Source organism: Haliaeetus leucocephalus, unplaced genomic scaffold, assembly GCF_000737465.1.
Source record: "Haliaeetus leucocephalus isolate CR32 unplaced genomic scaffold, Haliaeetus_leucocephalus-4.0 Scaffold184, whole genome shotgun sequence".
NCBI classification, from domain to species: Eukaryota; Metazoa; Chordata; class Aves; order Accipitriformes; family Accipitridae; genus Haliaeetus; species Haliaeetus leucocephalus.
The window spans coordinates 6,754,396-6,768,413 of NW_010972620.1; the positions used below are offsets into that span (position 1 = coordinate 6,754,396).

Below are 14,018 nucleotides of genomic sequence, written 5' to 3' on the forward strand. Positions count from 1 at the left end.
ACCTGCCTGTGGCTGCACCAGTGCTACGGCAAGGCCACCGCCTGGACAACCCACCCTGCCGTAGCTGAGAATTGTTTCCTGTTTGCACAAGCATCCTTCTGCCTTCAGTGAGCCCACCTGCCCAGCTCAGCAGTATCCCCCCTTGTTTTTGCTGGAACAGCACCTCAAGCATCCTGCTGAAAGTTTTCATACAAAACAGCCTGTGGTACGAAAACCGGGCCCATGACAGCTATTGGAAATGAGGTAAAGCAACATTTCAGATAAGATGCACAACTAGGGGCAGAGCTTTTTACTCACCTGGCAGCAGAGAGGCACCTAAGCGAATAGCCTGACCTCGCAGGCTGCAAACTCCCCTTCCACAACTGCCAGTTGAGGTTGTTCTCTTCAAAACTGCAGTGAGCTGAACTACACTAAGTTACACCTGAGGAAAACATAGTTTTGCATTTACACCATGAACCAAAGCATCCCCTGCACAGCCAAGCCTGCCAGCTGCTGACCTGACTGCCCTGAGCTGGTGATGCCTGGCTGCTCTGCTATCTCACCCACCTTCTGAATGCCACTCCACTACCTTGCACTGACATGAATTTCCCCACAACTCACCAGTAAAAATATACAGGGCAGCTCAGCCTGTTCCTAAAACCCTTTCTAGAACTCCATTGTTTCTAAACTTCCTAACTGTTTCTAAAACTCCAGTCAGCTCTTTTACACCAGCTTAGACAGCCTTACACGGTACTGCAGCCTGCAGAACAGATACAGCTTTTCTTGATAGAGTCATTAGTTGCATGATTAGGTCAAGGCCTTTCTAATATCATAAAATTACTTCTCCAGAAATATTTGCAATCATCTTCCAAACAGGCATCATAAACTCAAGCAGTTTAGATGCAAAAATCTTTCAACTTAGATCTGCAAGGGCTCTCTGAAACTCAAGAGTGGAGTTACAAGACTCAGTTCTGACTTGTTTACTTTCATTTTCTTTCAGGACAGTCCAAGTGTGAGCTGACAGTGTAAAGTGGGGCTTTAAAGAATCAAAGCAACATTTGCATGTAGCAGTTGACAACGGGTATCTTTCAGTCAACATAAGCAGAAAAACTAGAATAACCAACTTGCTAGAATAACCTATTTTACATGTATACACATCTATATATAGCACAGAATAATAATGTTGCTAGAAAATTTTAGTATTAATCTCTTCATCTTGGTAGGCAGCTCTCTGAAGATGTTAAGAAGTAAGCAGGCTCCTAAGTATTTTCACTATCTTTCTATGCTGTTTCTGGTTTGTTGACCATTGATTTCTCCACGTAGTCCTTATCCACCCAAAAGAAGTAGAAATAAAATCATAAGAAAAAAAATTTCCTTGTAAATAGAGAAAACAATGGTATACAGGTCATCTACAAATACTCCACATCATCGCTTACTTAAATACACTCCACACTGAAAATACTCCACACTTACTTAATTACAGTAACATCCAAACAGTTTGATGTCAGTTTCCAGGAAAGTGGCTAGAAAAGATATGTGAGGTCCCTACATTTAATAGCAGCACTGCTGTTAGCCTAAAAGCTGCAAAATAATACAACAAACCCCTTCACCCATTTTCACTTTTGCCCATTTTTGATCAGTGTTTCTATGTCTTAAATCCATTTTTAAAAAAGGTCTAATTCAACCTATCTACATATAAATGCACCCATGCAGCGTCTCTAAGCCAAATCACCACCACTGAAGAAAAGTTTCAAAACTTAACTGGTATTTTGTTCTTGAGAGCGAAGAGACCTTAATTTTAAGTCCTGTGCTGTAAACGCAGCTGCCCGCAAAGAGGAAGACCTTCACCAAAACAGGCGATACAACTTTGTAACAGGCTGTTTCAAGACTGAAGTTTAGATACAAACAACCCATGCCCTAAGTCGAAAAGGGTGGAGCTGGCCACAAAAAAACCGCCAGTGAGTTAAGGCTGGCAGGGAGAAGATAAGAGTCACAAAAAGTGTTTGTTAACCCCATGAAAAAAAAAAAAAACCAAACAGAGGAGTGGGGAAACTTCTTTGTCAAGATGGAAAGAAATAGGCTCAGTAATAAATATGGGGAATTAGGTAAAGTTATAATAATCCATTCACTTCCAGTATCTGGGCTGGATTCAGCGACTCCATCAGCAGCAAGTCAGTCCCCATACAGAGCTCAGACTGCGCCGGTTTTTCTGGCTCCTCTAACCTGGTGCACACTAGCTTCCCTTCCTGAGCTGAAGCGGCGTGTTTTCTCTTGCGATAAGCAGCCTAGATATACTCGACGGTTAAAGCAAAACCTGAAGCGCTAAACTCCTTTGCAAAGCCCATCTTCAGCACACCCAGCTTCCAAAGTCCCAGCGCCAGCAATCTCCACACTCACACACCTGCTGCCATGAATGGGGGTTCTGGGTGTCTCCCTCGTGTTTTCTCATGGAGTAAAGCCACACTATACATCTTGCTAGATGGAATATAACTGCCGAAACTTAAAACGCTAGAAAAAAAATCAAATTTCAGCTTGTCAGGGGTCTTATGCATTTCTGAGCATAATTAAGTGTTTTTTCAGTAAGCGCAGGAGTAGGGAGGGCAGGAGCACACATGGTGGTGATGCACCAGGACAGATGACGGGCAAAGCTCTTGCAGGGCATTCTGGATGCACGCGCTCCTGCAGCCAGGGAGAAAAGTCATCAGTCACGACTTTCCAGGATTTTCCAGGGACTGTTAAGAACGCATACTAAACCAAAGGATTATTTAACAGCCAACAGCAACAAAAAAGGACTTAAAAATGAATACCGCTAAGTAGTCCTTTTAATTGTTTTTCATTACTTCTACTGCAATGGAACCCCCTCTTCCTGCTCTCACCAGACCAATTTGATGCCTTTATTAGACAGAATTTACATGATTAGTGAATGAAAGAAAAATGGTGGCTTTTGTTACAATACATGTTATTTTATATCTCCTTATCACTTACCTAGGGAATTAATTCAGATCAGAGTGTTATTTACAGTTAATAACTTCAAATTTATAGGACCATAGGAAAGTCGTCAGGCAAAGGAAGATGGATCTGATTGTTTAATGATATGAATAATCTAAAGAATATGGCACCAAAAGTACAACAGGATCTGCAGACACACCCCAAGACAACAAAAACCCAAACCCAAGCAGCAACAACCAGTAGGAAGATCAGAAATAGGGGGAGGTGGGGGGTGGAATCAATTTGGAAACTGTTGGCATTTATATCTAATGAAAACCACAGTTCGAACTGAATGGAAAGCAGCACTATGGAAATACGAGAGGAGTGAAAGGTAACTCATTTTTAGTGTAAGGAAGCAGGGAAAAACTCACAATTGCACTTGTGGTGCAGGACATGGGCATGAATTGACCGTGCACTGTCGCAGCTATAGAAATGGAAGTTAGGCAATAGGATTGTGTGGATGGCCTTGATTTAAGACAGCATTACGCTGAGCACAAATTCCCCCTCACTTAAAATGCTGAACTTGCCTGGCCCCCCAGTCTGCCCTGGGCTCAGCAGGATATTGTCACGGCTCAGAGGGGATCTTTAAGGGACATTTTATGGCATGTCTTAAATGATGTGCCAAGCTGAGCTTAACGCCCCTGGTGAACGAAATGCTGCACTGGTCGTATGACGAAAGCATGCAATTAAATGAGCTATTCCCCAGCAGGAAGTCAGGAAGATGTCAGAGAAGACCGAAGCCAGGAGAGAGCTGCAATGGGAGAGGCCTGCCCAGCAAGGAGGTCCCCAGGGTATGTAGAAGATTGTGAACCCTTCAGGGCCAAAGGGTGACTCTCCTGAAGGATCTGAAAGGCTTTTGAACTTGTGAGGAAAGAGCAGTGGAAGCCGAAATCTGTGAGGAACTGAAAGGACTTTGATATTTTAAGAAAATAAATTGCCCTAAAAGGGAGTGGTGTTGCAAAAATACTGCACAGTCACTCAATACAAAATAAAGTAAGCTAGACAACTGCAAAAGCTGGGGAAAAACATAAATCAAACCATCTTTCATCTCGATCCTGATGGTTTGAAAATAACATAGATAACATAGTCAGAAAAAAGATGGAAGTGTGGGTGGGTTTGCTTGTTTTTGAGGAGAAAAATCTGCCTGCATACTAAGGCAGACCTCTGAATAGATGAGTTGCTAAGCTGGACTGTTATCTCCCCACTTTCCTGGGCAACACCAGCTGGCGTGGGAGGCAGGGGGGTGTGTGCATATACAAGGCAGGAAGGAAGAAAGGCACAGGAGAGAAGTACATTTTTAACCTCAGCATAAAAAATGCCTGATTTTGCAATCCGGTTGGCTAGACCTGAACCAATGCTCTCATGTAATGGCAGCGCCGAGCCAGAATCGCCCCAAACACCCTGCAGAGCCATGATGGATTGGTAAGCGCTCTCTACATCCAACATGAAATTAAAGCAATGCATGGTGAGATCCTGCCAGCAAATTGCTCAACTTAAAACCAAACAAGCTCCAAATAACTGTTTCATATGTAAAAACAGCAAGTGCACATTTAATGGGTCTTGACAAGCCACATGAAACTTTCACTTGTAAATTCAAAACATAAACCAGGCATTTAAATTCCAGTAACTGGGCATTTTTATGTTTACATATTTCAGCTGTTCAACTCATCACTTCATACACAAATTTGACTACTCCAACTTTTTCTTACATCAGTAAAAGTAATGAAATATATCTCATATAACAGTACATCTTATTTATAAGAATGCATCCTCTCCCATTTCCACTCTGAACTGTAGCTTTTCTTCAAATACAGTGATACAAAGTGGATGTAAGGTACTCCTCGATGCAGTTTAAGCAGTGATCATAATTTCCTGTCAGGTTACACACACAGTCCTGTTAGCTAAGGCCTGTAGTTAGCTTTCCTGCTGGTTAGATAATTGTTTCACATGATCTCACTTCAGTGGAACCAGTGTGGCATTGCTGCCTGCCTGCAGAAACACCCAACACCTTCCCTGGCCACTCCAGAAGGGCTGCAAGGAGTTTCTCCCTTCTATATGTTCACGCAGCTCCTCAATGCTGAACTGACTGTTCAGTCTTCACACACCATAACTGCGCAACCATTGCCTTTTTTTTAAAAAAAGTGTTTTTGAAGCTTCTGGTTGCCATGGTGAGGGCACCAGAGAAATGCCAGAAGGACTTGTACACCATAACTGAAATAAGGGTTTTGATGATACAGCCAACAAGTGTTCACTCTTTGAAAGAGATAGTTACTCTGCGTAACAAGCAATATATTATTGTTTAGCATATAAAGAGACAAAATTGTTTCTAGTTTCAGAGTTAAGCTGGAAAATCTAAAAAAAAAAAACCAAAAAACCAAAAAACCCCCTACAACCCCACCTTTCCAAATTTTGGATGTACTTTAGGTCAAGTATCTCAGACACCATGTAAAGCAATAAAATTAATCCACTGCATAGATGTAGTACCTTTCCTTTAAAAATAACGACACAGTACGTGAACCTTTTCAATGTGCAGACATTACTGAAATAAACTTAAATGGCTTTATCTTAAAGATTGGCCAGCAGTACCTCTGGATACTATCAGGCTGCTCAGATCCAGCTGATCTTACTTTGTTTCCACCTTTCTAACAAACACAGAACAACAAAGACACTAGTCCTATCAGATTCTCCAGGCTGTCAGATGCTCACAGGTTACATGCAGCATTAAGCAAACATGTCTGAGAATTCACTGATAACGTCAGGACATTCTTCATGGGCAACAGTCATAAAACTCCTATAATTTGTTTAAGGCTTATTACGAACAGACTCTAAGACATTAGCAAACATGGGAGGTAATGGGAATAGCTTTCCAGTAGCTTTTAAATTATTTAATTTGGGAAAAGGAAATTGCACATCAGAGAGGAGTAGTCAGATTGCACATCAATATGTGCATTAAACAGCACATCAGAGAGATGCAGCAGTTTGATGTCTGAAGATGTCTGGTCAGGGCTGTAGCCCTTACGATAACATGCACTGCACAAAATATACCATGGTTCCTGAAATATATTCTCTAATTTATTTTCTTGCTAAGGGATTTAGATTTTCCTACTTGAAAGAAAGAAAAAAAGCTTGTTAATAAAACAGATTAAATCAGTACCTAAGCCTCCTAGTATATGACAGTGATTAACCCTTTCGTTTTACACCATAATCCTTGGCTCAGAGAAAGCGCATGTTCAAACAAGCTCATCGCCAAGTCCATACATGCTTGTGTAAGAAAGGTATTATCCTTGCTACTTACACCTCATATTTACTAATACTTGCCAGAAGATGAGTCAATGACTATTTCTCTGATCTAAATGCACATATCTAAGACTGGGTGAAGACCAGCAACCAAGCTCTTCTTTAAAATGTGTCTGATAACCTCTCTTCCTCTTCTTCCAAACACCTTCAAACCATTTCTTCCTTGTTGACTGGAATAAGCCAGAGAAGCAACAAAGTTCTGTGCAAACTTCTAATGCAATGTAATTCTGCAGCTATAGAACAAAAACATTGCGCACAATACTTGTTAGTTCAATCCTGAATCTGTGTTACACAGACTAGTAACAGGAAAAATGCTTTCTGGCTCTTTTGCGACAAATATTATATTCAGGAGGAGACAAGGTAATTGTTTTCAGTCCTGACTCTCAGGAACACTATGGCACATCGCACCTGAAACCTGGAAGAAATAATGCCGTTTCTATCCCCAAATCAGTCATAAAGTTTGATGGACATTCAGTCACAGATACTGTATTAAAAATGCTTTTATTTCCTCACATGAGAAATCATAGCAGGGTTCCTCTAAATTTTCTGTATCAAGACAAGAAACAATAAAAGGAAATACTTGAGGGGAACTAGTAGCTCAGACATCTCCTCTTCTTGCCTGATCACACACTCAGCTCCCCTGTTCCTGCTTCTCCCTGGCAGATGCCAAAAGCCAAGCAGGCAGCAGGCCCCTGGCTTATTTGGACAACTGTTCCCTTGCACAACAAAAACTTCCAACTTACTGGCAGTTCCAAACAGTCAGTTTCCAAAAAGTGCTGGGCTCAGCTTCTCTTGCGGCAGGACACTAAAAGCAGCCCAGCGGCTCTTTGTCCCCTAACCTTCTGTTAAAACAGTCACCTAGACTCAGGGGTTGCTCCTCTTCATCCCCCTTCCTAAAATCTGCATGCTGATGCTGCATCTATTAAAAAAAACCACAGAGGCTGTGGCAATGGTATATTTATTGCCTTTGGCAGACTTGGCAAAAGGTCCCCCAAAATGTTAAGGAAACAGTTATGCTCATCAGATTCAATACTGCCATCGAAAGGACCAAAAAATAACACACATACTAACCTAAACAAGATCTAACTTATTTTTATCTGTTAGGCTAAAGATCTAGTCCTTCCTGTGAGTCCTGGCTACTCATAATGTGAATATTTTAACAGGAAGGAGCAGACTGAGATCACATTTTACAATGGCATGTTTAACATAAAATTATCATGATTAAAGCATTATGCAATACCTCCTTAGAGTATTTTCTTTATAAAAGAGCTTGGCTACAAAACCAAGCTTGCACAAATTGACTTGAAAGTAATAAATTCCTTAGTCAACAGGTTCACATTATACTCAGAGCAACATGCAGATCCAAGAGACACTCCACAACACTTCAGCAAACAATCCTGTTATTCATGGATGACTATAATAGGGTGATTACTAACAGCTGTTTGCAATCTCATTACATATGGAAAAGCTTCAAAAAAAAAATTACAGAAGAAGCACCCCAACTTACAGAGGAACCAAAGAGAGAAGAATCTGTAAAGCTTCTTAACCCCTTCCCAGTCCTGTTATCCTCATTACTCGTGTTACACCCCAACACCCCCAAAGACTTGCCCTAGCAGCCCTTAGTCACTCCCTATGGCTTCAAAATACTCAAGGCAACAGTATTACTTTCCAATGCATTCATCAGGTTAAACCCAAAGCATACATGTATTAAAATATAAATTAAAACTAATATTAAAGTGGTTCAACAGATTTAATAGTTTTATATGTAGCCTACACAAGTACTGAACTTACACAACCAGTAGATGAGTGCTAATATGGCCAAGTATAGGTATGATCACCCCCAGGGACATGAGAAGAACACATAGTCTAGCTTTTAAACAAACTTAACCCAATTATAAATGTTAATTAAAGCATTCCTGATGCAAATGATAGGTTAATATTCAAACACAGAAAGCAGAACACCACGTAATGCCCTAATTTGTTCCTATTTGACCAGTGACTCCTTCACTCTCTTCCCTGCCCCTAAGTTTTAATTAAGTGCCCTGCAGCCAGCCAGATCTTTTTGTAATACTGCAATGAAGCAATGAAGAATATAAAAGCATCAGGAGAAAAAAACAACACAACAAAGGCTGCTTGTTCACAGACAAAACACTATGCAAACAAAATGCTAGATAATCTATTTGGTGACTCTTCTTAGAGGATGGTCCAGAGATATTCTAGCTAGCTGTGATGTTGATTTCTAAGTCTCAAAAAGTTAATCAGGAATCTCAGAAGATAAACACTCTCTTGTTCTCACTCCCCCTTAATCCCACTCACAGGGCTCTGCAGTATCTGTGTGACCCTCTTCCTTTGCTCCATCATATTGAAGTCCTGTCTCAGGTCAGGAGACATATTTCTCTCCCGAATATACTCTGGGTCATTCTCATTGATGCGATCAAAGTACCGCTCTTTGTGAGGCATCGTGGCCGGGGGAGGAGTAGTGATCACCACCTGACTGGCATCAGTACTCATGCTTCAACCCTGCAGATGGTAGGCTTCACCTGAAACAAATAAAAAAAGAGGGAAGAATGATTAACCATCCAAAGGAGGGCATTGAAACTAACTTCCAAGTCTGGACACAAATAATGTTCTTTTTCATCTCTGCAGAACAACATCTAAAATGAAAGGAGAACAAGTGAATAATTATCATTATTAGAAAACCACGGAAAAATTCTAGAAAAATGTTTAAAAACCATTAATGAGTTCTCTGATATCACTTAACAGTCTTTATTCAAGTTCAAATAAAAAAAAAAATCAACAGCATACAATTAAAAGTTATGACATTTGAAATGACCATAATATATTTTACAACAAACTTTCCTGTATCATTTTATATTGCACGCATCACCCCCTCAAGGTTTTTATATAGCTCTCCTTCCTGACATGTTCAAGGAAACACACCCAGGATATGGGGCCTCTGTTTAAAATCTGCTCAGAGCTCATCTCCCAACTCGAATGAAGACATTCCTCACATACAGCATTTCCAAAGCATCTCGTAACCCCAGCTTAAAGACAAGACACTGGGCCACTGAAAGGCTGCTAGGGGATCTTTGCAGAGTACCAGCTGGTGCCTTTTTTCAGGAGACACTCAAGACACCGAGGGAATTGCACAAAATATATGTTGTATGTTGGGTTGCACAGGACTGAGGCTGCATCCGTGGCAAATAGCTAAGTTTTAGATTTTCTCCTCTTGTGTGCAATTCTATGCAAAGATTCTCACTGAAGCTTGTTACAGTAGGAAAAACCAACAACAAAACCCCCCTTTCATATCTTGGTAGAAAGCTATGCTTAAAATGTCATTAAAAAAACCCCTGATAAGCATTCGTAAACACAAACAGAACTGGATCAAAAGCAAAAAAGCAGACACCTGAATTTTCATACAAAGAATCAGGCTCAGAAGCACACTTAGGAACACCATTCCTCAAATGGGTACTGAAGAAGGACGTTTTTCTCAGGTTTGAGGAACAAAGAGAAGCAAGATTTGTAGGAAGAGATAGAGTATTATGAAAATACATTTTAACATGCAAATATCTGCATTCAATAATATATTTAATATAAAAATATTTGCATGCAAATGTATTTAGTACATAAATAATTCACATCTTCAGAGGAAAAAAAGCCAAACATGAAGGAATGAGAGTTGTTGAGCAGTATTAAACAGTGTGGTTTGACATTACGGTATCAGTGGTTTAAAGTGTCCTTGCTCCATGGCACAGTTCACCCATTCCTCGTTTGGGTCAGTACAACTACTGTTTGGGGTATTCTGCGAATAGCAAACTGACATGGAGCATCTGAGCCCCTCCAACTACCACCTCGCGTATCTTCCAGACGAAACAACTAGAAGCCCTGTTAAAACCAGTTACAGCAGCCCAAGCCCTCCTTCTGCCTGCAACAAGCCCTTTCGGTCCTTATGCTGCACCCTCGGCTCCTCAGCCATGTCATGAACCAGGCTGGCAGGAGGATGCAAATTGGTTTTCAGCCAGTTTCCCACACTGACACCCAAACGGCTTTGCTGGCACGCTGCAAGGGAGAGCGCAAGGATGAAATCCTGGGGCACTGCAGCACTGTACCAAATATGAAACCCCAGACAGAAAACAAGACAGATATCAGCTACAGAACAGGGATAGCATTAGCAGGTAAGGTGTAAGAAAACCATGTCTATGATTTTCTCATGTATTACAGATCACAATAAAATTTGGGATTGAGATGAAATACAACTAACACACTTCTGAAAAAACAATCACTACAGGTTGTAATTGTTTTTATTCTTATGCCCCCCCCCCTTTTTTTTTGAGGGAGAAAACACAATCTGGGATGCAACATTATCCAGCTGCACACACAGAGCTTCTAGGAGGTACCTGGCATGCTGAATGAATGTACCATGTACTGGGATGTATAATTCGCATCCTGGAGACAAGCTCCATGGACTCTGATGACTTCGTTTCGGAGGCTGTGGAAGCATACTGGTGAGTTTTGCATTTGCTGCTTGGGTGCAGTACAAGTTCGTTCAGCATTTGCTGACTGACCACCAGTAAGCCCTCTACATGTCATCAATTTGGGGATGCTGGGGAGAAGATAAGGGGCTTGCTTCAAGGAAGTGAGGGTTTGGGAAAAATCTAGTAGAAGTATAAAAGGGGCTAAAGTTTTTCTAAAGAATGAACTATTGCCTTTTCTAGCTGGAAGCACTGAAGCAGAAGGATAAACCTCTTGGGACAGCATTTGGGGATATGACCACAGCTCAGCTTCCCTCTGTTCAAGTTAGAATAGATACCCTTATAAATGTTACCGTATTAACATTAAGGTCTTCCCCCCCCCGCCCCAAATGGCAGGGTTTAAGAAGCAAAAGAAAAAAGCATCATGAGAAGACACAAGATGATGGGCACACTCTCCAAATGCCACAACCTATGAAGAGCTTGAGACCAGACCTCTCAACCTACACTGTTCTCCATCTGTGTTGGGGTAAATACCTCCATCTGAGTCAGAACAGACACCTTCCAGCACCTGCTGGTAACTGAAAGCAATCTAGAAATGCAGATGGCAAGAACCTTGCCTGAATTGGTGACTCCTGCTCTTCAGTTACGTCTTCCCAGGAGTTGCCTTATCCAACTGTTTTTCCTAAAATGCTCCTGAATCCCGTTAACCCCAAGTGGCAAACTGTTGCTTAACTGCTGATCCACTTGGCTGGCTGCACCAACTACACGCATGTCTGAACTTCAAAAAACTTTTATAGCTATTATTGTAGGTTTACAGAGCATAATTAGTTCAAGTCCGTTACTTTACAATTCATTCTTACAGTGACAGAAAAGCTCATTCATCTGTAAAAAGACACAAATGTGGCTGGCAATACCTAAAATCCACAAAAGAAATTTTTCTAATTGCTTTGGGACTTAATTTTTTCCCCTTTCCTTTCAGACTGGTTTGTTACCTCTAGCCATTAAGATTACAACATTAAAGTCCTTGGACTACAAAAACTCCTCCATTAATGAACATAATATGGGTATTGGGTCCAGTTGTTCTTATTAGGTCCAGTTCAATGCCTACTATGTTGTGCCCAGGCTGACTCGCATATAACCCCTACTATTTGACTGGAAAATTTTCAAACAAATCAGCCATTCTTTTATTATTCATTTGCATCTTGCATTGATTTTTTATTTTTTTTTTTAAAGAGGATATTTGTTAAAAATGTGCTCAGCTTTTGGGGATCTAAAAATCTGTACCTCCTTCTCAGCACAGGACTGCCAATGACATAGAAGTAAGTACTTACAGAAAATCCAGATCTCAAAATCTATGAATTGTGATAGAGGATTCTCCCCCCCTCCACATTTTTTGGGAAGATTCTTCTGAATAGAGAAAAAAAAAAAAGAAAAAAAAAATCAGCTTTCCTGCAAGGCTACTTCTGGCTTCCACCCCTTCCAGCAATGTTCATAAATTACAGACAATGAGCTACTATCTTCCTGAGCAGTACTAGCTGATGTTTCTTATGCATGCTATATAGCATAAGAATAAGTGGTTCCAGAAACTGAGGCACAGGTGGAAATGAGAGACCATACGCCCCTATAGCAACAAGACACTGTATCTAGACTGGTCAGAAAGGACAAAGATACACAGAGAAATCAAACCTAAACTGGGATCTGATTGTGATCTAGTGAGAGCCATCACTCTTACTCAGCTGAGACACATTTTAGCCCAACATGCATATGCGGTCATGTCAAAAGAGATTCAAAGTATACAGAAGAGCAGTTTTCCCACCTATGGTTCAGCTACTCCAATGGGGGGCAAAAGAAACTAAGAAGAGCAAGTCAGCCTGTGTAAGTTTTTGTTACACAGAATCCCCATCTCTGCTGAAAATACTTTTAGGGACCTGTAAAACAAAGAGGCTTAAAAGCTCTTACTAGAGGGTAACTTGTTAATCTAACTCTTGCTTCCTCCTGTCTAGTTATGCCCTCCTGGTTCATGCTGAACTGAACTCTGATACTGCTACAAAAGAAAACAGGTCATGTCCTCCTGTGCTTTGATGCCTTATATAGCTCATGGGTTTGGCCTCCATGTTCTGCTCTGTATTTTATACCCGTAACTGGGCTACAGAGAGAAAGTAGAATGTTCCACCTCTGTCAGGAGGCTATACATTTCTCTGCTTAGAAGTAAGTTTTATTTAACAAAAGCTTCCAATTTATTCCAGGAACTTGGAACTGTTGATTTTAGGCTGCAACATTAAGTCCTGAGCATCCCCACCTGACACTTTGTAAAGTCCAAGTAACATGCTGTGCTGCTTTTGTTGGAATAACTGTTTTCAATGTCAAATCAGAAAAGCAGCTCAAAAATAATAACGAGGTCAGAGAAACAAGGAGTACTGAAGAAAAAAAGAAAAAAGCAAGAGACCAGATGCAAGGAAAATTCATCTTGCCAAAGAACACCCCAGAAAGCACTGACTTGATATATTTATATATTTCATAATGTACAGAATATATGTAAAAATAAATACCTCCATTAGACAGACCAACAGAAAAGCAATCAAATCATTAAATCACCTAGCAACGAATCATTAACCTACTTTTTATGCTAATTTTTTTATGGCTGGTTTCAGACATCCTCATTTTCTCTATGCAGTACAATCCTTCTGTTTGAGAGTTTCCAGCACTGCAAACCAGCAGTGTGCACACCGTATCATTAACTGGTATGGCTGATTTCAGGTCTGAGCACTCAAGCTAGACTATACAGCATCTGAGCATTTCTTTTTTAAGGAGCACATTGTGTTACTCTGTTCTTGCTATTTCTTGCCTGCTTGTTTTTAAGGAACAGTCTGCTCTTTCTTCCCCCCTCCAGTATCTTGTCTGCCAGGAGACTTGTTGGAAGCAAACTGGGTGTCTCTTGATCTCTGTTCCAGCCTCCCTATGAAACAGGCACGTTCCAGTCTGAATCAAAGACTTGGCTTTAGCCAACACTGTCAGCTACATAAGTAAGCTGGCAGAAAGAAGCACGCTTAAGGAATATGAGGGAATGGTTAAGAGGGACAGGAAAATACATAGGAGAATATGGACCGAGAAGAGGGTCATCATTGCGATCTTCTGGCATTAGAAAGTCAACTGTTCATCCTCCCTCCTATAAATTTTAGCAATGACATATAATTGAGTAATTGCATCTGTTCTAGGGCAAAAAAAATATTTGGATAAACACCTCAAAATTAATTTTTTTTTTTTTTTTATTCTCCTGATCAG

The 14,018-nt window shown here is 40.7% G+C and overlaps 1 protein-coding gene across 3 annotated transcripts in view; it reads right to left on the reverse strand.

Annotated features, from left to right (window-relative positions):
- The window catches only part of ADD3 (adducin 3 (gamma)), a 33,013-nt gene extending 19,407 nt beyond the window's left edge, over nucleotides 1-13,606 (reverse strand). Inside the window, exons 1-2 of one of the 3 annotated variants that reach the window (XM_010564771.1) lie at nucleotides 13,355-13,606; nucleotides 8,581-8,804 (exon numbers count right to left, since the gene is read on the reverse strand). In XM_010564771.1, coding sequence (XP_010563073.1) covers nucleotides 8,581-8,775 — 195 coding nt within the window. In that variant the 5' untranslated portion in view covers nucleotides 8,776-8,804; nucleotides 13,355-13,606. Of the gene's footprint in view, nucleotides 1-117; nucleotides 230-297; nucleotides 726-1,741; nucleotides 1,882-8,580; nucleotides 8,805-13,354 lie in introns of those variants that run through there. The other 2 variants (XM_010564772.1, XM_010564773.1) reach the window with 2 other exon arrangements.
- Between the last annotated feature and the right edge of the window lie 412 nt (nucleotides 13,607-14,018).